The 27,911-nt window shown below is 57.1% G+C and overlaps 1 protein-coding gene across 1 annotated transcript in view; it reads left to right on the top strand.

Moving 5' to 3' along the window:
* Positions 1-11,607: 11,607 nt before the first annotated feature.
* The window catches only part of PDE6B (phosphodiesterase 6B), a 39,260-nt gene continuing 22,956 nt past the window's right edge, over positions 11,608-27,911 (top strand). The window contains exons 1-3 of the mRNA XM_062212875.1: positions 11,608-12,075; positions 17,366-17,518; positions 17,744-17,833. Coding sequence (XP_062068859.1) covers positions 11,608-12,075; positions 17,366-17,518; positions 17,744-17,833 — 711 coding nt within the window. The remainder of the gene's footprint in view (positions 12,076-17,365; positions 17,519-17,743; positions 17,834-27,911) is intronic.

Genomic DNA, 27,911 nt, shown 5'->3' with positions numbered 1-27,911 from the left:
GGGTTGTTACCAGCAAAGCTGCACTAGCAGCCAAAGTCGGGTCTCTGTGTGCCGAGGGCTTACTGCTCCCTGGTGGGGAGGCAGGGTTGTGAAGTGTGGGGTGGCGGGCTGGTAGGGTGGCGGGATGTGGGGGTTGTGGGTGGTGGAGCGGGGGTTGCAGAGTTGTGGGGTGGTGGAGTGGGGAGTTTAGGGGTTGCAGGGTGGTGGGGTTGTAAGGTGGCGGGGTTTTGGGGTTTGGGTTTGCAGGGTTATGGGGTTGCAGGCTGCATCCTGTGTCTGCTCAGCTTCTCAGAGACTACAGGTGTGCAGAGTGCCTGCACCACCTCACATTCCTGGCACCTGGCCTGGGCTACTCTGACCAAACTCCACGGGGACACGGCAGCAGCTCCCGTGGGGGCAGTGGAGCTGCGATGGTTTCCCTGCGCCCTCCTAAGGACCACCGTGCTGCTGCCCAGCTCTGTCACTGAGCTTTGAACATTTGCCTGTCTTGTAGCTGGGTTATAAGAGTTCATTGTGTAGGGGCTGGTGCCATGGCGCAGTAGGTTAATCCTCTGCTTGTGGTGCCAGCATCCCCTGTACACACCGGTTCTAGTCCTGGCTGCTCCTCTTCCAATCCAGCTCTCTGCTGTGGCCTGGGAAAGCAGTGGAAAATGGCCCAAGTCCTTGGGCCCCTGCACCCGCATGGGAGACCGGGAAGAAGCACCTGGCTCCTGGCTTTGGATCGGCACAGCTCTGGCCATTGCGACCATTTGGGGGGTGAACCATCAGATGGAAGACCTCTCTCTCTGTTTCTCCCTCTCACTGTCTGTAACTCTACCTCCCAAATAAATAAATAAAATCTTTAAAAAAAAAAGAGTTCACTGTGTAATTTGATACAGATTTTTAAATCAGGTAAATGTTTATTTTAAGATTTATTTATTTATTTGAAAGGCAGAGTTCAGAGAAGCAGAGTGAGATCTTCCATCCACTGGTTCACTCCCCAAATGGCCAAAATGGCTGGAGCTGGGCCAATCCGAAGCCAGGAGCCAGGAGCTTCTTCCTGGTCTCCCACATGGGTGCAGGGCCTCAACGACTTGGGCCATCTTCTACTGCTTTCCCAGGCCCTAGCAGAGGGCTGCATCAGAAGTGGAGCAGCTGGGACTTAAACCGGCGCCCATATGGGATGCCGGCGCCACAGGCTGAGGATTGACCTACTGTGCCACAGCGCCGGCCCCTTTATCAATATCTTTTAAAAAACAGGTTTTCAATTTTGATGAAGTCCACTCCTTATGAGTTTTATGTAATGCCTGAAAAATATTTTCCTAACTCAGAATCATAAATATCTTTTGTTTCCCTTTGTCTTTCAGAAGCTTTGTGATTTTAGCTCTTACACAATGTCTGTGACCCAGGCTGACTGATTTTTGTGGAAGCATTTTTGTTTTTGCATATGGCCATCCCATCATTCCAGCACCACTTGGTGTTTTGTTGAGAATTGATTGGCTATAAAGACATGGCTATTTCTGGACTCTAGCTCTGCCCCACTGCTCAGTTTATCCACACCAATGGATCCGCAGCGTCCTGGTCCCTGTGAGCCATCACTCATGTCTTCCGGCTTTGTTCTTCTCTCTGAAAACTGCTTGGCTATTCTGGACCCTGCGAGATCAGTACACATCTTAGAATCAGTTTGTCAGGTCCCGCCTCAGAGTGCCTGTCAGAAATTTGGTTGGGATTGCATTGAACCTATACATTAATTTGAGGATAACTGATATGCTAGCAATATTAAATTTTTTTTTAGATTTTTTTTTTTTTGACAGGCAGAGTGGATAGTGAGAGAGAGAGACAGAGAGAAAGGTCTTCCTTTTTGCCGTTGGTTCACCCTCCAGTGGCCTCTGCGGCCGGCGCATCTCGCTGATCCAAAGCCAGGAGCCAGGTGCACCCATGTGGGTGCAGGGCCCAAGGACTTGGGCCATCCTCCACTGCCTTCCCGGGCCATAGCAGAGAGCTGGCCTGGAAGAGGGGCAACCGGGATAGAATCCGGCGCCCCAACCGGGACTAGAACCCGGTGTGCCGGTGCCGCAAGGCGGAGGATTAGCCTGTTAAGCCACGGCGCCAGCCCAAATATTTTGATATATATGTGTTCAAGCCTTCATTAATTTATCTCATGAATATCTTGTAGTTTGCAGTGTAAAGATGTTGCACACATTTGTTCGACTTCTCTATAAGCATTTATATTTTAATGCTTTTGTAAATATTACTTGAATATTTTATTGCCCAATGGTTTGTTGCTGGTATTGATAAGGATAGTTGACTTTTTAAATTGCCCTTTACTCCTATGACCTTACTAAACTCAGTTATTCTTCTTTTTTAAGATTTATTTATTGGTGGGCCCAGCACCGTGGCTCACTTGGCTAATCCTCCGCCTGCGGCGCCGGCATCCCATATGGGCACCAGGTTCTAGTCCCAGTTGTTCCTCTTCCAGTCCAGCTCTCTGCTGTGGCCCAGGAAGGCAGTGGAAGATGGCCCAAGTGCTTGGGGCCCTGCACCCGCATAGGAGACCAGGAGGAAGCACCTGGCTCCTGGCTTCGGATCGGCGCAGCGCCGGCTGTAGCGGCCATTTGGGGAGTGAACCAATGGAAGGAAGACTTTTCTCTCTCTCTCTCTCACTGTCTGTAACTCTACCTGTCAAATAAATAAATAAATAATTTTTTTAAAAAAGATTTATTTATTGGAGCCAGCTCTGTGGTGTAGCGGGTAAAGCCAGCACCTGCAGTGACAGCATCCCATATGGGCGCTGGTTCAGGTCCTGGCTGCTCCACTTCTGATCCAGCTCTCTGCTAATGTGCCTTCTCCCTATATTTTTGCCTTTCAAATAAATAAATAGAAAGAGAGAAAGAGAGAGAGAAAGAGAGAGAGAGAGAGAGAGAAAGAAAGAAAGAAAGAAAGATAGATTTTATTTGAAAGCAGAGTTACAGAGAGAGAGGAAAGGACACACTGGGGGTGATCTTCCATCCACTGATGGCTGCAATGGCGGGGGCTGGACCAGGCCAAAGCCAGGAGCCGGGAGCTTCCTCCTGGTCTCCCGTGTGGGTGCAGGGGCCCAAGCACCTGCTTCATCCTCTGCTGCCTTCCCAGGCCACAGCAGGGAGCTGGACTTCGTCTCAGACGCTGCTCAGCCTATGGCGTGGGCATGGTCGGGGATTTCTGTGTCCATGCCGATGAGGGGTGTTGTTTATAGCTTTTCTCTTGTCTTGCTGTCACAGCAATGCTGACTCCATGACTGGACTGGGAAGTGCCCCTCATTTTCTCTCTCCTGGAGAAGTGGGAGAACCCCCACCCTGCCGCTGACTCCAGCCCCAGCCCAGGCAGAGGCTCTGCGGCTCAGCGGGGCTCTCCTGGGTGAGCGTCTGTGTCTTGTGTGTGAATTTGTCCGTTTCACTTAAATGTTTAGGTTTGTGGGTGTAGGGATTTGATTTGCTACTTTCACTGTATGTACACCCTAATAAAACTGACAAGATAAACTGGGCAGGGTTTCCTTTTATTATTTTTTATCTGGAGGATCTGTAATGAAGTCCCTCCTTTCATTCCTGATATTGGTTGTGTGTCCTCTCTCTTCGTTCAATCAATGTGATTATCAATATCGTCGATCATTTCAAAAAACTAGTTATTGGCTTCATTATTTTCTTCTTTTCTTTCTTTTGCTTATGATTTGCTCTCTCTGCTTACGCTGGCTCTCTGTCTGCCCAGGGCATTGTCCTCTGGGCACTGGGAATGACAGAATGATGTGGCCTGTTTCCTTTCTCTGATTCTAATGTGAAACCTTCTTCTATAATAATTAAATGCTATCACATGGCTCTTTAATTATTGACTTAATTGTATTCCATAACTTTTCTTGTGTTGTGTTTTCATTAAATATTCGGGTAAAATATTTCTCTAATTATGTCTGATTTCTCTTTCAAATTATTCGTTGTTTGGAAGTGAGTTAAGGGCACCAGAATTGTTCACTAGTGAGCAAGTTCCAACTCCGTGTATTTGTATGCTGGTAAGTGTGTTCCAACTCCATGTGTGTGTACACTGGTGAGCGTGTTCCAACTCCACATACTTGTACACTGGTGAGCGTGTTCCAACTCCATGTGTGTGTTCACTAGTCAGCGTGTTCCAACTTCACATACTTGTACACTGGTGAGCGTGTTCCAACTCCATGTGTGTGTTCACTAGTCAGCGTGTTCCAACTCCACATACTTGTACACTGGTGAGCAAGTTCCAACTCCATGTGTGTGTTCACTAGTCAGCGTGTTCCAACTCCATGTGTTTGTACACTGGTGAGCAAGTTCCAACTCCATGTGTGTGTTCACTAGTGAGTGTGTTCCAACTCCATGTGTGTGTTCACTAGTGAGTGTGTTCCAACTCCATGTGTGTGTTCACTAGTGAGCGTGTTCCAACTCCATGTGTTTGTACACTGGTGAGCGTGTTCCTACTCCATGTACTTGTACACTGGTGAGCAAGTTCCAACTCCACATACTTGTACACTGGTGAGCATGTTCCAACTCCATGTGTGTGTTCACTAGTGAGGGAGTTCCAATTCCATGTATTTGCTCACTAGTGAGCGTGTTCCAACTCCATGTGTGTGTACACTGGTGAGCGTGTTCCAACTCCATGTGTTTGTACACTGGTGAGCGTGTTCCAACTCCATGTGTGTGTTCACTAGTGAGGGAGTTCCAATTCCATGTATTTGCTCACTAGTGAGCGTGTTCCAACTCCATGTGTGTGTACACTGGTGAGCATGTTCCAACTGCATGTGTGTGTTCACTAGTGAGGGAGTTCCAACTCCATGTGTGTGTTCACTAGTGAGCGTGTTCCAACTCCATGTGTGTGTTCACTAGTGAGGGAGTTCCAACTCCATGTGTGTGTACACTGGTGAACATGTTCCAACTCTGTGTACTTGTACACTCATGAGCATGTTCCAACTCCATGTGTATGTACACTGGTAAGCATGTTCCAGCTCCGTGTGTACGTACACTGGTAAGTGAGTGCCAACTGTGTATACGCTGGTGAGCGTGTTCCAGCTCCATGTATTTGTTCACTAGTGAACGTGTTCCAGCTCCACGTGTGTGTACACTGGTGAACATGTTCCAAGCCCATCTATTTGTCTCTGTGGGCAGCTGGGATGTGTGGCACTGAGCACACTCCTGCCCCCAGACACTGCTCAGGGAACAGGGCTGCTCCTTGGAGAAACACCCAGCTCCCCACGCAAGATCCCCACAGGTACGAAGTGTGGGCAGCAGGGCAGCCAACCACACAGTGCCCCAACCTTGACTCGCGAGGCTGCAGTCGGTTCAGATCCTGCCCTGGGGCTCCAGGCTAGTCCTGGCTGCCTGGGGGGCAGCTTCCTGGGTGTCTGCCAGGCTCCTCAGCGGAGCACTGGAGACTGGAGGCTCAGCTCTGACCCAGCCCCTGTTGAGCTGTGGGAAACCTCGGCCCTGCAGTGGCTCAGCCACAGAGCCCAGCGCCCACACCACCTGCGAACTCAGACCCGGCCGTGCCCTGTCTCTGTCCCATGCCCCTGGCACCAGCCTGTCCTCCCCTCCTCCCACAACCCTCAGGGCACGGCCTCGAGGGCCCACCTTGGGCCCCTGATCTTAGTGCTATTTTTTTCCAGAAATGATCCCTTTTGTGGCAGAATTTGCATGTTTGCTGCTTTCCTCTCCGCGAGCTCCCACAGACAGGAATTCTCTTTTTGTCACTGGTTGTTCCTGTGCCAAGGACAGCGTCCTGTACACAGTGAACATTTGTGGGAGGAATTAGCTCATCCTCATGACTAAAGGGATAAATTGGAACTGCAGATTTTTGCCACGATGGGCTGCACTGAGCACGCCTCCCGTTCCCAGCTTGCGGCGTCTGCTGCGGGCTCTAGGCATGGGGAGGCCTTGTGGATGTGGATTTCCGTCCGGAAATGAGGAGATGGGCGCAGTTGTTTCAGAAAAATCAGCGGCCCCAATAGACACAGGCCATGGTCACTCCAGACACACAGGGGCCATGGTTACTCCAGACACACACAGGCCATGGTAACCCCAGACACACACAGGCCGTGGTCACCCAAACACACAGAGAGAGCTGTGGTCACTCCAGACACACACACAGACCATGGTCACCCAAACACACAGAGAGAGCTGTGGTCACTCCAGACACACACACAAGCCATGGTAACCCCAGACACACACAGGCCGTGGTCACCCAAACACACATAGAGAGCTGTGGTCACTCCAGACACACACACAGGCCATGGTCACCCCAGACACACACAGGCCGTGGTCACCCAAACACACAGAGAGAGCTGTGGTCACTCCAGACACACACACAGACCATGGTCACCCAAACACACAGAGAGCGCTGTGGTCACTCCAGACACACACACAAGCCATGGTAACCCCAGACACACACAGGCCGTGGTCACCCAAACACACATAGAGAGCTGTGGTCACTCCAGACACACACACAGGCCATGGTCACCCCAGACACACACAGGCCGTGGTCACCCAAACACACATAGAGAGCTGTGGTCACTCCAGACACACACACAGACCATGGTCACCCAAACACACAGAGAGAGCTGTGGTCACTCCAGACACACACACAGACCATGGTCACCCAAACACACATAGAGAGCTGTGGTCACTCCAGACACACACAAGCCATGGTCACCCCAGACACACACAGGCCGTGGTCACCCAAACACACATAGAGAGCTGTGGTCACTCCAGACACACACACAGACCATGGTCACCCAAACACACAGAGAGAGCTGTGGTCACTCCAGACACACACACAGACCATGGTCACCCAAACACACATAGAGAGCTGTGGTCACTCCAGACACACACAAGCCATGGTCACCCCAGACACACACAGGCCGTGGTCACCCAAACACACATAGTGAGCTGTGGTCACTCCAGACACACACATAGGCCATGGTCACCCCAGAGGCACCCACCCTTGTTCCCTGCCTCTGAAGCCAGGCCCCTGCCCAGCAGGGAGCTGTTCTGCCCATGCCTTGTCAGAGCATCCACGGGGCCCATGAGACCAAACCGCACACACAAATGTGAACTGGAGATTCTGCCGCCCCAGGCCCTGCCTTTCCCAAGGAGCGAGCATGGGGCTCACCCACAGTGTCCTGGCCAGGCCTGGCAGGGGTGATGTCCAGGAGATAGAGTGGGCTCCGAGTCCAGCCCCAGAGCCCATGGCTGGCTGACCTCATCCCTGGAGCCAACAGTAGCAGTGAGTTTGACCCTAGAGGTGGGCAGGTGCCTGGAATGGCGGTTAGTCTCTGCATGCAACCCTTGAGTTCCATATCTGAGTGCCTGGGCTCAAGTCCCAGCCGTGCTCCGGACCCCAGCTTCCTAAGAGCACACACCCTGGGGAGGGAGGACGGCTCGTGCACCAGCTCACTTCTCGTTGCTTTCTCTGAAGTACCTGAGAGCAGGCTCTGGGGCAGAAAGGGTTCGTTCCTCTCACAGTGGACGTGCAGGACAGGGCAGCCTCATCATCGGCTCAGAAGCAGAGGCGGCAGCAGTGGTCACGTCCTGACCCAGGAAGCAACAGCAAGAACCTAAGCTGAACTCCCGGGACCCCCTCCAGCGGCTGCCCTCAGGGTCCCAGAGACTCCTGACTGACCCCACCTCCCAACCAAGACGCCCTCTGACCCCACCACTAAGGCTGAGACCCCGGAGTGTGAACACCTGCAGGCGTGTGCGACAGCTGCCGGAATGGCGGTGTGCCACACTGCCCTCACAGATGGAGAGATCTCACCTGGGGCAGGTGGTCACCTGGGAGGAGAGAATCATGGGATTCGGAAGGATCCTGAAGGCTGCAGGCTCATGTCTGTCCCCGGGAGACACCTGTGTTGTCCACACCATGAGCAGAGGAGGGTTAGGAGGAGGAGCAACTTTGCACGAGTGCGGTGCAGAGGAGGGAGAACGTTTCCAGCCCATCTCGACGCAAGGGGGCACTGATCCCTCTTATCCCTGCCCACCCCACCCTGCCGGTGACGAGACCTCTGGCTGTGAGCTCTCTCCCTGCTGCCAGCTCCCACGGTGCCTCCTGACTGCTCATCCGGAACCTCCGGGGGCCCTGCTCCTCGTACAGCAGCACCCCTTCCATAGTCCGGAATCAGAGTTCTCACGCAGAAGCCCCTCGACGGCGACCCCTATTCCGTAAACAACTCCCAGGATACACCTGCTGGTTTCGGAACCAGCGTTGTGATTGGCAAAGTCAATAGGAGCCTGGCACGGAGCAGTCACATTCCTCTTCGACTCCCCCTGGTGCAGCGCCCTCACAGGGGGTCACAGGTGTCTCCAGGCTCCAACTCCCCCTGATGCAGCGCCCTCACAGGGGGTCACAGGTGTCTCCAGGCTCCAACTCCCCCCGTGCAGCGCCCTCACAGGGGGTCACAGGTGTCTCCAGGCTCCAACTCCCCCTGATGCAGCGCCCTCACAGGGGGTCACAGGTGTCTCCAGGCTCCAACTCCCCCTGGTGCAGCGCCCTCACAGGGGGTCACAGGTGTCTCCAGGCTCCAACTCCCCCCGTGCAGCGCCCTCACAGGGGGTCACAGGTGTCTCCAGGCTCCAACTCCCCCCTGGTGCAGCGCCCTCACAGGGGGTCACAGGTGTCTCCATGCTCCAACTCCCCCTGTGCAGCGCCCTCACAGGGGGTCACAGGTGTCTCCATGCTCCAACTTCCCCCTGGTGCAGCGCCCTCACAGGGGGTCACAGGTGTCTCCAGGCTCCAACTCCCCCCGTGCAGCGCCCTCACAGGGGGTCACAGGTGTCTCCAGGCTCCAACTCCCCCTGGTGCAGCGCCCTCACAGGGGGTCACAGGTGTCTCCAGGCTCCAACTCCCCCCTGGTGCAGCGCCCTCACAGGGGGTCACAGGTGTCTCCAGGCTCCAACTCCCCCTGGTGCAGCACCCTCACAGGGGGTCACAGGTGTCTCCAGGCTCTAACTCCTCCCTGGTACAGCGCCCTCACAGGGGGTCACAGGTGTCTCCATGCTCCAACTCCCCCTGGTGCAGTGCCCTCACAGGGGGTCACAGGTGTCTCCAGGCTCCAACTCCCCCCTGGTGCAGCGCCCTCACAGGGGGTCACAGGTGTCTCCAGGCTCCACCTGCAGACGTGTTTGCAAGCATGGAGGGAGCCCCGCCAGGCAGGCATGGGGAGACTCACCACCCAGTGCTGGGGTCTTCATGCTCTGGTACCCCTGGATCTCCCACAGGTGAGCCAAGACAGATGTGGCATGTGGGAGCTGGGTGAGGGGTGGGGGCAGGCAGTAGGCTCCTTCCATTTCCTGTCCACTCCACATGGAACCAGGCCACGCTCCCTCTGCTAGAGCGGAGGCCACTCCCGGACGTCCACCCCACACTGCGGCCTCCCCTGTGGCAGGGCTGCCTTCTCTGTGCGCTCACTCTGGGGCCTCAGCTCGCTGGACACACAGGTGAGCTCCTCAGCCAGGCAGGAGGGGGCCGCCTGCAACCCAGGGGCAAGGTGGGACCGGGGGGGGCACAGTAGGTGAGGCTGAGCTGGGGGCTGGGAGTGGGCAGTCGCAGGGCTACGCGTGGGGACCTGCCTCACGCCAGGCGGAGCTGGACTCCGCACCGAGCCTGCGGCCAGCACAGCAGTCAGCGGTCAGCAGACGGCCTGGCTGAGGCGCCAGATCCCAGAGCCGCAGCACCTGCCGGCCCCCACACCGCAGCCCCACTCCCCCAGTCTCCCGTCAGAATTTGCTATTTTTAGGAAATGGGGGCGACCTCTGAGCAGATCATGACTAAGTGGAGGCGGGGGCATTGCAGCACAAGGGCTGCCCCACCACGGCTGGGCCCGCGGTGGACAGCAGCTGCCCTCCGATTAGCCTCCCACGCTGGGCCTGTGAGTGGCTTCCCGGGAGCACATGCATGTTTGTACAGCCACACATGTGACACTCACATGGGCACACATATGTGTGCCCTCAAAACAAGTGCCCAGTTGTTATGTGTCACATGTATGTGCATGCTCACGCGGGCACACACACATGCATGCTCACAGGGCATGCATGCATACATGTTTGCACAGCTACACACGTGCACACTCACATGAGTACACATATGTGTGCACTCAAAACAGGTGCTCAGTTGTGTGTGCTCGCATGGGCACACGCATGTGCATGCACAAAAAGCATGTGCATGCTCACATGTGTACACACATGTGTTCACTCAACTCAGGCACGCACTTGCACAAGCTCACAAGTCACACACCTGTGCGTGCTCACATGGGCACATTCGTGTGCACGTTCACATACCCACACATGTGTGTGCTCACAGGGGCATACATGTGTGTGCATGTTTTACCAGCTGAATGCAGTGAAAGACCACACACAAATCTGCATCCTGGCAAAATGAAAAACAAAGGAGTCATGGTCCCCGTCACAGACCCCCGGCTTGCAGGCCCTGTCCTTGGCTAGGAAGGGACCTGGACACCCTCTGAGGATGAGTCTCTCCCTGGCCATTAGGGAGCAGGCTCAGAATGCCAGCTACCCACCAAGCCTCCACTGAGTGACCTGCAGGGCAGGTGCCTGGAGCTGGTTCCCACCAGCCAGGTGCCGAACGTGGACAGGTGCGTCCACCTGGTCTGCAGGGTCTGCGGTCCTGTCAGCAGCCTGCAGCCTTCACTTCTCCCCACTGTGACTCCTGAAGAGGCTGCTCTCCCGGGGACACCCAAGGCCTAGGCCCTGTGCCACCGCTCGCCTGGTGCCCAGGAGGCCCCAGCTCAGGCACCGACTCCCAGGTGTCCCCATCTGAGGACTTCACAGCACAAACATACTCAGGGAAGTCAGAAACGCCAGCACCCGGGCAGCCCCGCGCAGCCGTCCGTCTCCTTAACCCAGCGCCATGCAGAGCCGGCGCCAGAGTCCCGTGGAGGACAGCCGGGGGCTTGTCGGCCTGCTGCCCGCGTCCAGACATCACTCATCTCAGTCCTTGGCTGTCAAGGGGGAGGTGGCTTAGACGTCCTCACTGGGGGTACAGGCGACGGTCTGTGAGGAGCCCTCACTTCCCAGCCCACCTCCAGCCTGGCCCAGACACCTTCCTCCAGGTGTGAGCACGTCCACTCCGCCCTCCGGCTCTCAGTACTTCCAGGGTCTTCCTCTCTGGGATCTGGGCATTTCAGACTAGGGTAGAGTTGGCTGGGCTTCCCTCTCCCTGCCTTGGGAGGCTCCGCCCTCCCGGGCATACCTGAGCCCAGGTGAGGGCTCCCAGAAGGACCTGGGGCAGCTTCCCAAGCAAAAGGGCTCATGGTTTTTATGGAGTACCTCCCTCTGGGTGCGTCCTACTGGCAGCCGAATGCCTGCCCCCACCAGCCATACCCCTGCGGCAGGTGGAACCCCAGCCATCCCTTGCAGCCCTGTCCCCAGGGGTCTGATTTTCTCAGGGGGAGGGCAAAGTCTCAGGGCCTGAGCTGGGGGTGGGGGCGGGCCGGCCCCTCCCCCAGGGGGTGAGTCAGCTGCCTCCCCGGCTCCCTAATCGTAGCTAAGAAAGACTTTGCTGAGGCAGCGTTTGCCGGGCGCGCGTGCCCGGCTGTGGCGGCTCCGGGAACAGGCGTCGGACACCATGAGCCTCAGCGAGGAGCAGGTGCAGGGCTTCCTGGACCAGAACCCCGGCTTCGCCCAGCAGTACTTTGAGAAGAAGCTGAGCCCCGAGGACGTGGGCCGGGCCTGCGAGGATGGGCTGCCCGCGGACTGCAGCAGCCTGCGCGAGCTGTGCCAGGTGGAGGAGGGCATGGCGCTGTTCGAGCTGGTGCAGGACATGCAGGAGAGCATCAACATGGAGCGTGTGATCTTCAAGATCCTGCGACGCCTGTGCCCCATCCTGCACGCCGACCGCTGCAGTCTCTTCATGTACCGGCAGCGCAACGGTGTGGCTGAGCTCGCCACGCGGCTCTTCAGCGTGCAGCCGGGCAGCGTCCTGGAGGACTGCCTGGTGCCCCCGGACTCTGAGATCGTCTTCCCGCTGGACATCGGGGTCGTAGGGCACGTGGCTCAGACCAAGAAGATGGTGAACGTGGAGGATGTGTCAGAGGTGGGTCTTCGAGCCTGGAGCGCCTCCTGCGCCTGCCCTGAGGTCACCAAGGGTCAGCTGGGCTCACTGGGCCTCCAGGGGCCCCTGCACAGGGCTGTCATTCTACAAAGTGGAGTGTGGACTCTACCCCCTGTGAGAGCCTCTGTCCCCTATGAGGGCCTCTGTCCCCTGAGTCCTCTGTCCCCTGAGGGCCTCTGTCCCCTGTGAGATCTCCCATGAGGGCCTCTGTCCCTTGAGGGCCTCTGTCCCCTGTGAGGGCCTCTGTCCCCTGTGAGGTCCTCTGTGAGGTCCTCTGTCCCCAGTGAGAGCCTCTGTCCCCTGTGAGATCTCCTGTGAGGGCCTCTGTCCCCTGTGAGGGCCTCTGTCCCCTGTGAGATCTCCTGTGAGGGCCTCTGTCCCCTGTGAGGGCCTCTGTCCCCTGTGAGATCTCCTGTGAGGGCCTCTGTCCCCTGTGAGATCTCCTGTGAGGGCCTCTGTCCCCTGTGAGGGCCTCTGTCCCCTGTGAGATCTCCTGTGAGGGCCTCTGTCCCCCATGAGGGCCTCTGTCCCTTGAGAGCCTCTGTCCTCTGTGAGGTCTTCTGTCCCCTGTGAGGTCCCCTGTGAGGTCCTCTGTGAGGTCCTCTGTCCCCAGTGAGAGCCTCTGTCCCCTGTGAGATCTACTGTGAGATCCTCTCTCCCCTGCGAGATCTCCTGTGAGGTCCTCTGTCCCCAGTGAGGTCCTCTGTCCCCTGCGAGATCTCCTGTGAGGTCCTCTGTCCCCTGTGAGGTCCTCTGTCCCCTGTGAGGGCCTCTGTCCCCTGCGAGATCTCCTGTGAGGGCCTCTGTCCCCTGTGAGGGCCTCTGTCCCCTGTGAGATCTCCTGTGAGGTCCTCTGTCCCCAGTAAGAGCCTCTGTCCCCTGCGAGATCTCCTGTGAGGTCCTCTGTCCCCTGTGAGATCTCCTGTGAGGGCCTCTGTCCCCTGCGAGATCTCCTGTGAGGGCCTCTGTCCCCTGTGAGGGCCTCTGTCCCCTGTGAGATCTCCTGTGAGGTCCTCTGTCCCCAGTGAGAGCCTCTGTCCCCTGTGAGATCTACTGTGAGGTCCTCTGTCCCCTGTGAGGGCCTCTGTCCCCTGTGAGGGCCTCTGTCCCCTGTGAGATCTCCTGTGAGGTCCTCTGTCCCCTGTGAGGGCCTCTGTCCCCTGTGAGATCTACTGTGAGGTCCTCTGTCCCCTGTGAGAGCCTCTGTCCCCTGTGAGATCTCCTGTGAGGTCCTCTGTCCCCTATGAGATCCTCTCTCCCTGTGAGGTCCTCTGTCCCCTGTGAGGGCCTCTGTCCCCTGTGAGATCTCCAGTGAGAGCCTCTGTCCCCTGTGAGATCTCCTGTGAGGGCCTCTGTCCCCAGTGAGATCCTCTGTCCCCAGTGAGATCTCCTGTGAGGTCCTCTGTCCCCTATGAGATCCTCTCTCCCTGTGAGGGCCTCTGTCCCCTATGAGGACCTCTGTCTTCTGTGAGGGCCTCTGTCCCCCTGCGCAGCCTCTGACCTCACCCTCTCAGGATTGGCCTTTTGCACTTTGGGGAGGTGCGGCCCCCACTCCAGGCCCTCAGACCCCAGACCCCTCACTCACAGCTTCCTGCTCACCAGTCTGACTGTTACAGACTCGCTACTGAGGCTACACACTGGACGGAGGCCTCCACACTGCTGTGCCAGGGCCACAGGGCCGGAGGACCCAGGGGTTACAGGAGGCAGCTCAGCTGGCTTCTAGGGGAGGGGCAGTGGCCAGTGGGAGCCCAGTCTCTGGGTGGCTGAGAAGGTGGTCTAGGGGCCCTGCTCCGCAGACCAAGGCTCCTGAGGATTTGGGAAGGGCTTGGAGCCAGTGCTGCACCAGAGGCTGGCAGGGAAAGGGACCATGCTGGCCTCTAGGGGAATCAGCCTGGGCCTTGGATCAGAATGGAAGTCTACTCGCTGACAGGCACGCTGGGGGCTGCTGGGTCTGGGGAATCATAAGCAGGACAGAGCTGCCCGCTTGTGACTGGCAGGTGATGTGGCCTGGATGTGTGATGGGCAGTGGCCGGGAAGGCTTGGACCTGAAGGGTACACCACGGACAAGGGGGCTGCAAGGAGGAAGGGGGCCCCAGCTCCCTGCCTTGGGCACCCTCTTCTACATCCAGGGAAGGGAGCCACGGGGGTTGCCTGCCTGGAATGGGTGGCTGGGAAGGAAATGGCTGCAATCCTCTTAGACGCACCTGCTATAAACGGAGCAGCCGGACGACCTGGATATAGTAATCCCAGGATTAGCTCCTCCCTTCCGTTTTAAGAAATGGGTCATCGTGAGTCAAACAGGTAGAGAATTGCCAGGAAAACACCCAGCCTCGGGCACTGGGTGGTGTATCCAACGCCTCCCTTGAACAAGCCCAGAGGCGGAGCCTCGCCCCCACCCTGTCCTGAGCCTGCCTCCCACCCCCAGGGTCTGTTGGCCCCACACCTGCTCCTGCACTAGGCTTGCATCCTTGTCCTGAGGGTCCCTTCCCTGATGGGCTGTCCTGGATCCAGTCCCCTCCCCACCCTGGTGCACAGCTGGGCAGGGCTCCACATGCAAGAACTGGGCCGTGCATGGTCTACGCCACCTCGGCAGGAGAAACAGAAACCAGGGTCTAAATCAGCAAAACACCAAGAGCCACGCTGTCCTGAGCATGGGCCAGGTGAGCTTCCAGGTCCACCCCCTCACTGTACAGAGGGGAGCCTGACCAGAGAGCACCTCTGCCCCGGCCCCTGGCATGCCCTCCTCGAGGGGGATAGTGGCATGGGGGTGCTGTTTGTGGACAGCAGGGGTCCCTGTGGGGCAGGAGTGTCCACCTCCTCTGCAATAGGGAAACGTCTGGACAAGGTGGCTGCAGGGGCTCCACCAGGACCACCCCCAAGCATGGGGTCCCAGGCAGCCAGGAAGCCAGCTCCTGAGCCGCCCAGGGTCCCCTGCATTAACAGGGAGCTGGACCGGGAGAGGAGCTGGGACTTGGAGCCAAGCCCTGTGATGGGGGACGCGGGCATCTCGAGCAGTGTCTTGGGCCGCCCAGGGGAGGTGTCTAAGGGCACAAACAGAGGAGCTGAGGGAAGCCGCCTGGATACACAGGTCAGAGGTCTGGAGATGGAGACAGGGCAGGCGACGGCCCGGTGTGGGGGCTGTGGTGGGCAGGCGCTCTGTGCCTGGCACCCGTCTAGCTCTGCAGCCTTTGAGAATGTGGAGGACAAACCATGCGGAGTGGAGGGCGTGCGGTGCCTGTGGAAGGGGAAGCATCTCTTGTGGAGTTTCAGGAAGTCCTGAGACATTGTTTGTCTCCGCGACACGGGCACGAGCCCTCCCCCTTGGTCACCCGTGGGCTCTGAGTCTATCTGTGTCCAACAAGAGCCATTTCACCTCAGTACCAGTAACTTTCACAACCAACAAATGAATGAATGAAGAAATGGGGTGTGGTGGCACCAGCCCCCCCTCCCCGCTGTGGGTATCTCAGGGCTGCCACCCTCCCATCGCTCCTGTGGACTCCCAGAGCCGGGGAGACATGATGTGGACCCGAGGAAGCCGGCAGGATCCAGCCCAGGCGGTGGCTTCACAGCACCTCCGTGCCTATCTCCACCCCTAGCACTCTGAGTGCACAGCTCATGCCCCTCCCCCCAGGCACCTCTCCCCTGGACTGTCGCAGGGACCCAGGCCCACCCCTGGGCCCCCCGGGCCTCACCACAGGAGCCAGGAGCCTGGACTCAGTGTCGTGTGGGCAGGCGGGTAGCCAGGGGCTGTGGGGCAGAGGAGAGGAGATGCTGGGGAGGGGCTGTGAGGACGTTTCCTGCAGGCTCCCCAAGTGCTGCTTGCCAGGGAGGCATCTGCCGTGTCCCTCCTGGAGCAGGAGCTGCAGAGGTGGCTGGGGCCGGAACCAGAGGCAGTGCTCACCACCTGCACGGTGGCCTCTGTGACAGCAGCTGGCATCTCAGAGTCCCACTGCACTCTCTCCAGGGCTGGCTGTGAAGCCTGCCCCGCGTGGAGTCACCCTGGGGGAGGGGCTGGACCCCTCGGACCCAGAAGGATGTGGCAACAGGAGGAATCAAGTGTGCCAGGGTCCCACATTTGCCTGGAGGCTAACACAGGAAGTGGACGAGTCCAGACTGCCACGTGGCAGTGATGAGCCCAGAGATCAGGCCAGGCTGGGCTCCCATGAGGCACTGAGGCGCATCCCCCCTTGAGACATCAGTCTGGCAGGAAGACAGCATCAGAGGCTCCACCAGGGTGGGCTTTGCCATCCTGTGGAGGCCAGCAGGCAGCTGGCCTCCCTCCCTGCTGTTGTCACTGACTGTCCCTCAGCGCTGGGCACCACAGGGCTGCAGGTGGCCCTTGTGCCTCCCTGAACAGGAAGGAGGGACCAGGGGAAGGTTGGCCCCACATGCAGGTTGTGAGAACACTAAGTGCTCCCCCCAGCCCCCACGCCCTCTGACCTCCTGGTGGGGCCGATTCCCAGGAATGCCCATTTGCCATGGGGCCTGTAACCCTGAGTAAACCTGAGAGAGTCATTTTAACAACAAATAACGCAAACAAAAGGGCGCTTACAGGTACTTTTCCATCCACTCAGTTGGGACCAAAGCGGCAGCTACTGCTTCTGGTGCCCAGTTGACTGCTGACCCAAGGGACAGGGAGAGCCATCCCAACTGCTGGAGGTCACCCCATGGGAGGTCCAGACCCCAGCCCCACCCATCAGAACCCACAGCCGTCCACCCTGGTCATGGTGCCAGAACCCTTGGCCTCATGAAAAAAAATGGTAGGGCCCTGGAGGTATGAGGGTGAGGCCAGGGTCAGGCCCCACCCTATGAGGTCATCTGGTGGCTCCATGACCTGCACCTCTGGCCTGAGAAGCAGGACCTCCCATGAGAGGATGAGGGGCCAGAGGTGTACGAAGCTTCTGTCACAGGAGCAGCAGGCCCAAGGCCCACACACTAACTGTATTTATCCCACTCAAGGGTCCCCCAAAGAAGCCACAGATCAATATAGGGTAGAGGGCTCTGGACTGGCCTGAGATGGCTAAAGGTGGGAGAAGGGGTCTTGGTGACAAGGCTGATGGGGCAGGCCCCAGAGCCCAGGAAGCTGACCTTGTAGATGGCCATCGGGCATGGGAGGACCCAGTGGGGTGCAAGGCAAAGCCGGTGAGACCTCCAGCAGTCGTGGTTGTTGGCTCAGAGGTAAGGTGAGCCAAGCGGAGCCCAGGGACAGTGGCCTAAGCAGGGTCTGGCAGCAGCCCCCAGGCCACAGCAAGGCCCTCTCTCCTCCTACCAGTGTCCCCACTTCAGCCCATTCGCCGACGAGCTCACCGGCTACACGACGAGGAACATCCTGGCCATGCCCATCATGAACGGCAAGGACGTCATGGCCGTGATCATGGCTGTGAACAAGCTCGATGGCCCCTGTTTCACCAGCGAAGACCAAGATGTGAGTGCCACCCTCCCGTGCGCGTGTGTGAGTGTACATCTCCACAGGTGTCTGCCCCACTCCGCGTGCTGGCTTACCTGTTGCTACCCTCCTGTGCACCATGGGAGCGCTTGTGCCCACTGTGTGCTCTGTGCTCTGAGCTTGTGGTGCTGAGCATGGATTTCCTGGCAGACTCAAGGGCCAAGCACAAGACCTTCAACCCTGCTGTTATGGCTCCTGTTTCAGGTTTTCTCCAAATACCTGAATTTTGCCACGCTGAACCTGAAGATCTACCATCTGAGCTACCTCCACAACTGTGAGACACGGCGAGGCCAGGTACTGCAGGCACCACCTGCTGGCTCTCCCATCCCCAAGCAGGGCTGTCAGACCAGAGGCATCTCTGAGCGGGTGGTTTCAGGCCTTGACCAATGGTATTGTGTTCACTGGGGCTGGGGAGGGAGTGGCTCCAAGGAGAAGCATCCTCTGGCTTTTGTGGCTGTGCTGAATGGCAGGCAGGGGCAAGGTCTGAACCCTCCCAAGCCTTCACCTTAACCTGCTGGGTGGGCAGAGGTGTGTACTGCAGAAAAGCCTGCCTCACTGATACCTCTGAGTATCATTGGAAGCTGCTGGTGACCCGCAAACCAGCTACTGGCACAGAGGTCCTGGCTTCTAGCAGCTAAGTGGTTGGAAATGCAGCCGGGCCCTGGTCATCTGTTAAAAAAAAGAACAGCAGACCTGCTAAAAACAATGCGAGGCTGCTATGACCCTGGAGGCTGCGGGAGGAGCACCAGGGGCAACCTTCCAGCTAACAGGCTATGTGGTGAATAGAAGCGGCGCTCCCACAGCACACCTGGCCTGGTGCATGGCCCTGCATCCTGGGGCCCAGTGTGGCCAGTGTAGAAGGGACACTGGCTGCCTACACCGGAGTGGGGAAGTGTGTGTCTCAGTGTAAGGGCAGGAGGAAGATCAATGCCAGCAGGATGGTAGAGCTGGGGCTGTGGATAGGCGGGCACCAGGAGAGGTCGTGCGGGGCTCTGGAAAGGCTGGGAGGCAGAATGAGAGTGACTGGAGGCAGCAAGCCAGGGTCCAGTTGAGGCCCCCAGACAAAGAGAAGGCCGGGGCTCATCCACCAGTGTCAGGACCTAGGGTGCGGCCCTTGCTGGTCCCCCACTAGGGCCATCCCTCCTCCCTCCACACACACCACACACACTACACACACCCACATACCTGTGGGTGCTCAAGCGCCCCTGCTCCCTGGTCTCGGGAGGAGGCAGTCCCCTTCCCACCATGGTGCCTGGGTGACCTCAGTCTGCCCCCCCCCCCAGTAGCTTCTCTTCCACCAGGGACACCTCCCTCCTACAAATCTGCTCACCATGTCTTTGGTCACAGGAAGGAGGGGCTCTCCCGCTGCGTTCTGCGGCTGCCCTGTCCCTCGTGGTAGATCTATGGTTTGTGGGTCCACACGATGCAGGGGCTTGCAAAATACACACAGTGTTGTGCAGCCAGTACCACCCTCACTGTGAGACCATTCTCAGCAGCGAACGCTGCCTGCGGCCCCTCCTACGTCCCCAGTGTCTTCCGGCTCTGCAGACATGCCTCTCCTGGATATTTCATACAGATTTTCCATGTCACTTTAAGAAAAAAGATTTAGTTGTTTTTTTGAAAGGCAGACTTACAGAGAAAGAATCAGAGAGATCAACCTTCCATCTGCTTCTTCACTCCCCAGATAGCCTCCACGGCCAGGGCTGGGCCAGGCTGAAGCCAGGAGCCAGGATCTCCACCCAGGTCTCCAATGTGGGTGCAGGTCCCTGGCATTCAGGCCATCCTCCCCTACTTTCCCAGGCAATTAGCAGAGAACTGGGTCAGAAGTGCAGTTGCTGGAACTCAAACCAGCACCCATGTGGGGTGCGGAGTCATGGGAGGCTGCTGCAAGAGGCTTAGTCTGCTGGGGCACGAGGCTGGCACCAAGTCACTTCGTAAGTCAACTTTTCTTTCACAACAGCATTGGATTTGCAGAAAAAATTGGACAGGGCAGACTCTGCCCACATCACCAGAAAGTTCAGTTTCCTGTTCGGTCTCCTCCACCAGGGCCCACGTGCCAAATCTCAACATGCCCCTCTTCCCTCAGGAGCCTCTCTGTCTCCTCAGGGTCTCAGGTTTCCTCAGGGTCTCTCAGTCTCCTCAGGGTCTCTCAGTCTCCTCAGGGGTCTCTCTCAGGTTTCCTCAGGGGTCTCTCAGTCTCCTCAGGGGTCTCTCTTGGTTCTCCTCAGGGGTCTCTCAGTCTCCTCAGGGGTCTCTCTCAGGTCTCCTCAGGGTCTCTCAGTCTCCTCAGGGGTCTCTCAGTCTCCTCAGGGGTCTCTCAATCTCCTCAGGGTCTCTCAGTCTCCTCAGGGGTCTCTCTCAGGTTTCCTCAGGGGTCTCTCAGTCTCCTCAGGGTCTCTCAGTCTCCTCAGGGGTCTCTCAGTCTCCTCAGGGGTCTCTCAGGTCTCCTCAGGGTCTCTCAGTCTCCTCAGGGTCTCAGGTCTCCTCAGGGTCTCTCAGGTCTCTCAGTGTCTCTCAGTCTCCTCAGGGGTCTCTCAGTCTCCTCAGGGTCTCAGGTCTCCTCAGGGGTCTCTCAGTCTCCTCAGGGGTCTCTCTCAGGTTTCCTCAGGGTCTCTCAGTCTCCTCAGGGTCTCTCAGTCTCCTCAGGGTCTCAGGTCTCCTCAGGGTCTCTCAGGTCTCTCAGTGTCTCTCAGTCTCCTCAGGGTCTCAGGTCTCCTCAGGGGTCTCTCAGTCTCCTCAGGGGTCTCTCTCAGGTTTCCTCAGGGGTCTCTCAGTCTCCTCAGGGGTCTCTCAGTCTCCTCAGGGTCTCTCAGTCTCCTCAGGGGTTTCTCAGGTCTCCTCAGGGTCTCTCAGTCTCCTCAGGGTCTCTCAGTCTCCTTGTTGGACCTCTCAGTTGCAGAGATGCCCACTTGCTCGGGAGGACGCCCAAAGATCCAGACCAGTTGATGCAAAAAGCACGAGGTTTTTATTGAACGTTTGCGCAAACGGGCCCCCACCTCAGGCAGTGAGGAGCCCTGAGCGGCAGTTTCACACAGGTTATATAGGCAACGAATTAGCATATTCCTAATGCGCATGCATAGGATTGGTCAGTTCAGAGGGACCATTAGCATATGGAATGCAGTGGCAACACGGGATTGGCTGGTTCGGAGGGACAATTAGCATATGGAATGCAGTGGCAACACGGGATTGGCTGGTTCGGAGGGACAATTAGCATGCTGAGGAGAGTGCTGAGGGAACCAGCTGAGGAGAATGCTGAGGAGAGTGCTGAGGGAACCAGCTGAGGAGAATGCTGAGGAGAATGCTGAGGAGAGTGCTGAGGAGAGTGCTGAGGGGAGTGGCAGCTCTGCTCTGGGCATGCCTAGAGGTTCTCTGAAGGGGATTGACTTTTCCTTCCCAGAGAACGTCCTGCCCGCTGGACTCTGGGGAACATCTAACCTCTTAAGAAGCCCCTGATATCTGCCCAGGCCTAGTTTCTTGTCCCTCTCCCCCATAAGGGTCCTTCATCCTCAGGGGTCTCTCTCAGGTTTCCTCAGGGGTCTCTCAGTCTCCTCAGGGTCTCTCAGTCTCCTCAGGGGTCTCTCAGTCTCCTCAGGGGTCTCAGGTCTCCTCAGGGTCTCTCAGGTCTCTCAGTGTCTCTCAGTCTCCTCAGGGGTCTCTCAGTCTCCTCAGGGTCTCTCAGTCTCCTCAGGGGTCTCAGTCTCCTCAGGGGTCTCAGGTCTCCTCAGGGGTCTCTCAGTCTCCTCAGGGGTCTCTCAGTCTCCTCAGGGTCTCTCAGTCTCCTCAGGTCTCTCAGGTCTCCTCAGGGTCTCTCAGTCTCCTCAGGGGTCTCTCAGTCTCCTCAGGGGTCTCAGGTCTCCTCAGGGTCCCTCAGTCTCCTCAGGGGTCTCTCAGTCTCCTCAGGGGTCTCTCTCAGGTCTCCTCAGGGTCTCTCAGTCTCCTCAGGGGTCTCTCAGTCTCCTCAGGGTCTCTCAGTCTCCTCAGTGTCTCTCAGTCTCCTCATGGGTCTCTCTCAGGTTTCCTCAGGGTCTCTCAGTCTCCTCAGGGTCTCAGGTCTCCTCAGGGTCTCTCAGTCTCCTCAGGGTCTCAGGTCTCCTCAGGGTCTCTCAGTCTCCTCAGGGGTCTCTCAGTCTCCTCAGGGTCTCAGGTCTCCTCAGGGTCTCTCAGTCTCCTCAGGGGTCTCTCAGTCTCCTCAGGGTCTCTCAGGTCTCCTCAGGGTCTCAGGTCTCCTCAGGGTCTCTCAGTCTCCTCAGGGTCTCTCAGGTCTCCTCAGGGTCTCAGGTCTCCTCAGGGTCTCTCAGTCTCCTCAGGGTCTCAGGTCTCCTCAGGGTCTCTCAGTCTCCTCAGGGGTCTCTCAGTCTCCTCAGGGTCTCAGGTCTCCTCAGGGTCTCTCAGTCTCCTCAGGGGTCTCTCAGTCTCCTCAGGGTCTCTCAGGTCTCCTCAGGGTCTCAGGTCTCCTCAGGGTCTCTCAGTCTCCTCAGGGGTCTCTCAGTCTCCTCAGGGGTCTCTCAGGTCTCCTCAGGGTCTCTCAGTCTCCTCAGGGTCTCTCAGTCTCCTCAGGGTCTCTCAGTCTCCTCAGGGGTCTCTCAGTCTTCTCAGGGTCTCTCAGGTCTCCTCAGGGTCTCAGGTCTCCTCAGGGTCTCTCAGTCTCCTCAGGGTCTCTCAGGTCTCCTCAGGGTCTCAGGTCTCCTCAGGGTCTCTCAGTCTCCTCAGGGGTCTCTCAGTCTCCTCAGGGTCTCTCAGGTCTCCTCAGGGTCTCAGGTCTCCTCAGGGTCTCTCAGTCTCCTCAGGGGTCTCTCAGTCTCCTCAGGGGTCTCAGGTCTCCTCAGGGTCTCAGTCTCCTCAGGGTCTCTCAGTCTCCTCAGGGTCTCTCAGTCTCCTCAGGGGTCTCAGGTCTCCTCAGGGTCCCTCAGTCTCCTCAGGGGTCTCTCAGTCTCCTCAGGGTCTCTCAGTCTCCTCAGGGTCTCTCAGGTCTCCTCAGAGTCTCTCAGTCTCCTCAGGGTCTCTCAGTCTCCTCAGGGGTCTCTCTCAGGTTTCCTCAGGGGTCTCTCAGTCTCCTCAGGGTCTCTCAGTCTCCTCAGGGTCTCTCAGTCTCCTCAGGGGTCTCTCTCAGGTTTCCTCAGGGGTCTCTCAGTCTCCTCAGGGTCTCTCAGTCTCCTCAGGGGTCTCTCAGTCTCCTCAGGGTCTCTCAGTCTCCTCAGGGGTCTCTCAGTCTCCTCAGGGTCTCTCAGTCTCCTCAGGGGTCTCTCAGTCTCCTCAGGGGTCTCAGTCTCCTCAGGTCTCTCAGTCTCCTCAGGGGTCTCTCAGTCTCCTCAGGGTCTCTCAGGTCTCCTCAGGGTCTCTCAGTCTCCTCAGGGGTCTCAGTCTCCTCAGGTCTCTCAGTCTCCTCAGGGGTCTCTCAGTCTCCTCAGGGGTCTCAGTCTCCTCAGGTCTCTCAGTCTCCTCAGGGGTCTCTCAGTCTCCTCAGGGGTCTCAGTCTCCTCAGGTCTCTCAGTCTCCTCAGGGGTCTCTCAGTCTCCTCAGGGGTCTCAGGTCTCCTCAGGGGTCTCAGGTCTCCTCAGGGGTCTCTCTCAGTCTCCTCAGGGTCTCTCAGTCTCCTCAGGGGTCTCAGGTCTCCTCAGGGGTCTCTCTCAGTCTCCTCAGGGTCTCTCAGTCTCCTCAAGGTCTCAGTCTCCTCAGGGTCTCTCAGTCTCCTCAGGGTCTCAGGTCTCCTCAGGGGTCTCTCTCAGTCTCCTCAGGGTCTATCAGTCTCCTCAGGGGTCTCAGGTCTCCTCAGGGGTCTCTCTCAGTCTCCTCAGAGTCTCTCAGTCTCCTCAGGGGTCTCAGTCTCCTCAGGTCTCTCAGTCTCCTCAGGGGTCTCTCAGTCTCCTCAGGGGTCTCAGGTCTCCTCAGGGGTCTCAGGTCTCCTCAGGGGTCTCTCTCAGTCTCCTCAGGGTCTCTCAGTCTCCTCAGGGGTCTCAGGTCTCCTCAGGGGTCTCTCTCAGTCTCCTCAGGGTCTCTCAGTCTCCTCAAGGTCTCAGTCTCCTCAGGGTCTCTCAGTCTCCTCAGGGTCTCAGGTCTCCTCAGGGGTCTCTCTCAGTCTCCTCAGGGTCTATCAGTCTCCTCAGGGGTCTCAGGTCTCCTCAGGGGTCTCTCTCAGTCTCCTCAGGGTCTCTCAGTCTCCTCAGGGGTCTCAGTCTCCTCAGGTCTCTCAGTCTCCTCAGGGTCTCTGTGAGGTCTCCTTGGGCATCTCTCTGGGGTCCGTCCCCTCAGGGGTCTGTGAGGGTTCTCAGACATCTCTTTTTTTTTTTTTTGGACAGGCAGAGTGGACAGTGAAAGAGAGAGACAGGGAGAAAGGTCTTCCTTTGCCGTTGGTTCACCCTCCAATGGCCGCCGCGGCTGGTGCGCTGCGGCTAGAGCACCACGCTGATCCGAAGGCAGGAGCCAGGTGTTTCCTCCTGGTCTCCCATGGGGTGCAGGGCCCAAGCACTTGGGCCATCCTCCACTGCACTCCCGGGCCATAGCAGAGAGCTGGCCTGGAAGAGAGGCAACCGGGATAGAATCCGGCACCCCAACCAGGACTAGAACCCGGTGTGCCGGCGCCGCAAGGCGGAGGATTAGCCTATTGAGCCACGGCGCCAGCCCAGACATCTCTTTGAGGTCTCCTCAGATGTCTCTCTCAGGTCTCCTCAGGTGCCTCTGGGCTGTGCCGTCTCTCAGATTTGCCCCGTGTCTGGGGCCTGGTCTACTGAGTGATGTTTCCAGTTTTTGGAGGTTTTGCTCCCGATCAGCCCACGTTCCTGCAGCATCGCGATGGCAGTGCATAGCCATGTTTTCTGGGTTCCCCAGCAGCTGCCCCGCCAAGGCACTTAGGAGCTTCATCCAGGTCCCCGACGTGGGTGCAGGGACCCAAGGAATTGGGCTATGTGTGGCTGCTTTCCAAGGCCCATTGTCAGGGAGCTGGATCAGAAGTGGAGCAGCTGGGACTCAAGCCAGTGCCCATATGGGATGCCCCATGAACTCTTTGAAGCACCTGGTGTCCCAGCTCTCACATGTGCTGTGTTCACAGTTACTGCCTCATCTGGGCACCTGACCCTCTTAACTTATTAGACGTGACTTCTTATGTCTTCAACACTAATTCTCACAGGTCACCTCTATCTCTTCTTGGTGACATGAGCCGCTGCCTTCCTCCCCTAACTGCTTGATTCTGTGAGTGTGACATGAGTGGCAGTGCCAGGACCCTTAACCTGTTCTCTGTGTCCAGCAGAACACAGTGTCCCTGTCCAGTTCCTCCTGCCTCCAGTGTCGCAGGCTCCACTCATTCCCCAAATCACGAGAGTGAGTGCCTCTCCCACTGCCCTCAGTGAGGTTTGTATGCCCTCTGTGACACAGCTGGCACCTGTCCACCTGCACCTGATCTCACACCTGACTCCATCTTTGCTCTGCAAAGCTCTACAGGCCCTGGGCAGCGGGTGGATGTGGACTGCCACACAGGGTCACAGCAGCACTGCCCTAAAGTCCAGAGGGTCTCCTGGGAGGGCCTGGCGGCCTGGTGTCTCCTGAGCAGCCTGTCTGGGCCTCCCCAGGGTGCACTGGTGGAGCACTTGCCTTGTGGCCTGGGTGCAGATCCTCAGCCCTTTTTTTTAAACAGGAGTGCTTTGTGGTTCTCATTATTTAAAACATCTTTGTATCGTTGGATGCAAGCCCTTTATCAGATATGGATTATTCTCTTCACTGTATTTTTCTAAACAGAAGTTTCTAATTTTAATTAATCTAGCATCATAATTTTCCTTCATGGATTATACTTTGTACTATATCTAAAAACTCATTGGTGACTCCAAAGCCACCTAGATCTTCTGCTGTAACCTCCTAGAAGTTTCCATAGGTCCATTTTTGTGCTTGGCTCTGTGGTTCATTTTGTGAGGAGCGTGAGGCATGTATCTGGACTCCTTTGCTTGTGGGCATCCTGTTGTTCCCAGGGCCGCCTGGTGCAGAGACCAGCTTCTCCCACCGAGTGCCCCTGCTCCTATGGAGGATCAGTCCCTGCCCTCGTGCAGGTCTCTGGGCCCTGTGCCCCGGTACATCATTGTGAATGTGTTCTTTCCCCCAGCGCCCTGCTGTCCACAGCACCTTCATAGCGTCCTGAAGAGGGGAATGTCAGCCTCCAACTGCCTTTGTCTTCTGTAACACTGTGCCGGCTAGGCTAGGTTTTTTGCCTTTTCACATAAACTTTAGAATCGGTTTGTCAATATTGACAAAACGCCTGTTTGTATTTTAATTGGGATTGTGTTAGAGCTGTAGATCAAATTGGAAGAATCTGGGTCAGGACAGCCATCTGGCTGAGTAGTGAAGATGTCAGTTATGATGCCCGCATCCAGTATCAGAGTCGGGGGCGGGGGTGAGTCCTGGCTCGGCTCCTGACTCCGGCTCCTGCTGATGAGCACCCCGAGGGGTGGCAGTGATGGCTCAAGTAGTTGGGTCCCTGCCACCCCCGTGGGAGACAAAGGTGGAGCTCGTGGCTCGTGGTTTTGGCCTAGCTCAGCCCTAGCTGTTGCAGGCATTTGAGGTATGAGCTAGCAGATGGGAGAGCTCTGTCTCTCTCCATGTGACTGCAACAAATAAGTAAATAAACATTGTAACATCTCCTAACCATGAACAGATTTTTACTTGGAGTACTTTTTACTGTATTTACTTGGAGCTTCCATTTCTTTCATCAGAGTTTGTAGTTTCTGCCTATAGACCCTTGCATATTTCAGTAGGTTTATGCCAGATATTTAAGTTCTGGTGCTAGTGTAAGAGGTACTGTGTTCTTAACTTCGGATTCCAGTTGTTCGTGCCGCGGTGAAGGAAAGCAGACGACTGTGGTGTGTGAGCCAAGATGCCGTGAGCCCACTGCAGGGCTCACTCTTTCCTGAGTGCTAATTACTGCGCCATTGATCCCATGGCACTTATGGACAAAGACCTTTCTTACTTCCCTTCCAATCCATGTGTGTATTATTTTGTCTTCTTGAGCCAGTGAGGACTCTGGGTGTGGGACACGAGGGGGGAGGGGCGTGCACCCAGTTCTTGTCGGCCCCGCCTGGCGCAGGGTGCGGACTGTGCTCACAGAGCGCGTCCCTCTGTCTCTGGCTGCTGAAGGTGCTTGTTCACAATGCTCGGGTTTTGTCACAGGCTATTCCCTGGTGAGAGTGTCAGTTTCCCTCTTCATCCCACGAACAAACCGACGAACTCGCCTGGCAAACTTGTAATAAATACCACTGAACATGGAGTGTAATTATTTTTTTAAAGATTTATTTATTTATTTATTTGAAAGTCAGAGTTGCAGAGAGAGAGGAGAGGCAGAGAGAGAGAGAGAGAGGTCTTCCATCCAACAGTTTACTCCCCAGTCGGCTGCAACGGCCAGAGCTGCGCCGATCCAAAGCCAGGAGCTTCTTCCGGGTCTCCCACACGGGTGCAGGGACCCAAGGTCTTGGGCCATCCTCTACTGCTTTCCCAGACCACAGCAGAGAGCTGGATAGGAAATGGAACAGCCGGGTCTCGAACCAGCCTCTATATGAGATGCCGGTGCTTCAGGCCAGGGCGTTAACCCGCTGCACCACAGCGCCAGCCCCTGGAGTGTAATTATGTTTTGTGCCAATGTCTTGTTAAGAATTTTTACTTCCTGGCCGGCGCCGTGGCTCACTAGGCTAATCCTCCGCCTTGCGGCGCCGGCACACCGGGTTCTAGTCCCGGTCGGGGCACCGATCCTGTCCCAGCTCTCTGCTATGGCCAGGGAGTGCAGTGGAGGATGGCCCAAGTCCTTGGGCCCTGCACCCCATGGGAGACCAGGAGAAGCACCTGGCTCCTGCCTTCGGATCAGCGTGGTGCGCCGGCCGCAGCGCGCCGGCCGCGGCAGCCATTGGAGGGTGAACCAACGGCAAAAGGAAGACCTTTCTCTCTGTCTCTCTCTCACTGTCCACTCTGCCTGTCAAAAATAAAAAAAATAAATAAAAAATAAAAAAAGAATTTTTACTTCCTGTAAAAATTCCTTTTTGTGAGCTATATAGGTCTGCATTCCTCTTTACTGTAACGCCGTTGTCTGATTTTGCTGTTAGGACAATGGGTTACAGTATTCTGTGTTCTGAAGATGTGGTGGGGGCGGGGAAACAAAGTCCCTTTCTCCTGCTCTCTCATAACACAGAACCCCAAGCAAGCTCTGCAGTGGACACGGCAGCGTGGCCCCTGTCCTGGAGCCAGGAGCCAGCATCGCAGCTCGCAGTTAAGGGCTTAGCCCCACAGGACGGCCCCCCACTCTGGCACCAGTCTGGAGCCCCAGGTGGGGATACCCAAAGGCCCTCCTTCGGGTCCATTAATTCACCAGAGCCACCCAGAGCTCAGGGGGACACTTCTGTCCACT

The sequence above is a fragment of the Lepus europaeus genome, chromosome 16 (assembly GCF_033115175.1).
Source record: "Lepus europaeus isolate LE1 chromosome 16, mLepTim1.pri, whole genome shotgun sequence".
Classification (NCBI taxonomy): domain Eukaryota; kingdom Metazoa; phylum Chordata; class Mammalia; order Lagomorpha; family Leporidae; genus Lepus; species Lepus europaeus.
Note: the sequence above shows the minus strand (reverse complement) of the source record. Positions and strands in the feature narration are given on the sequence as shown.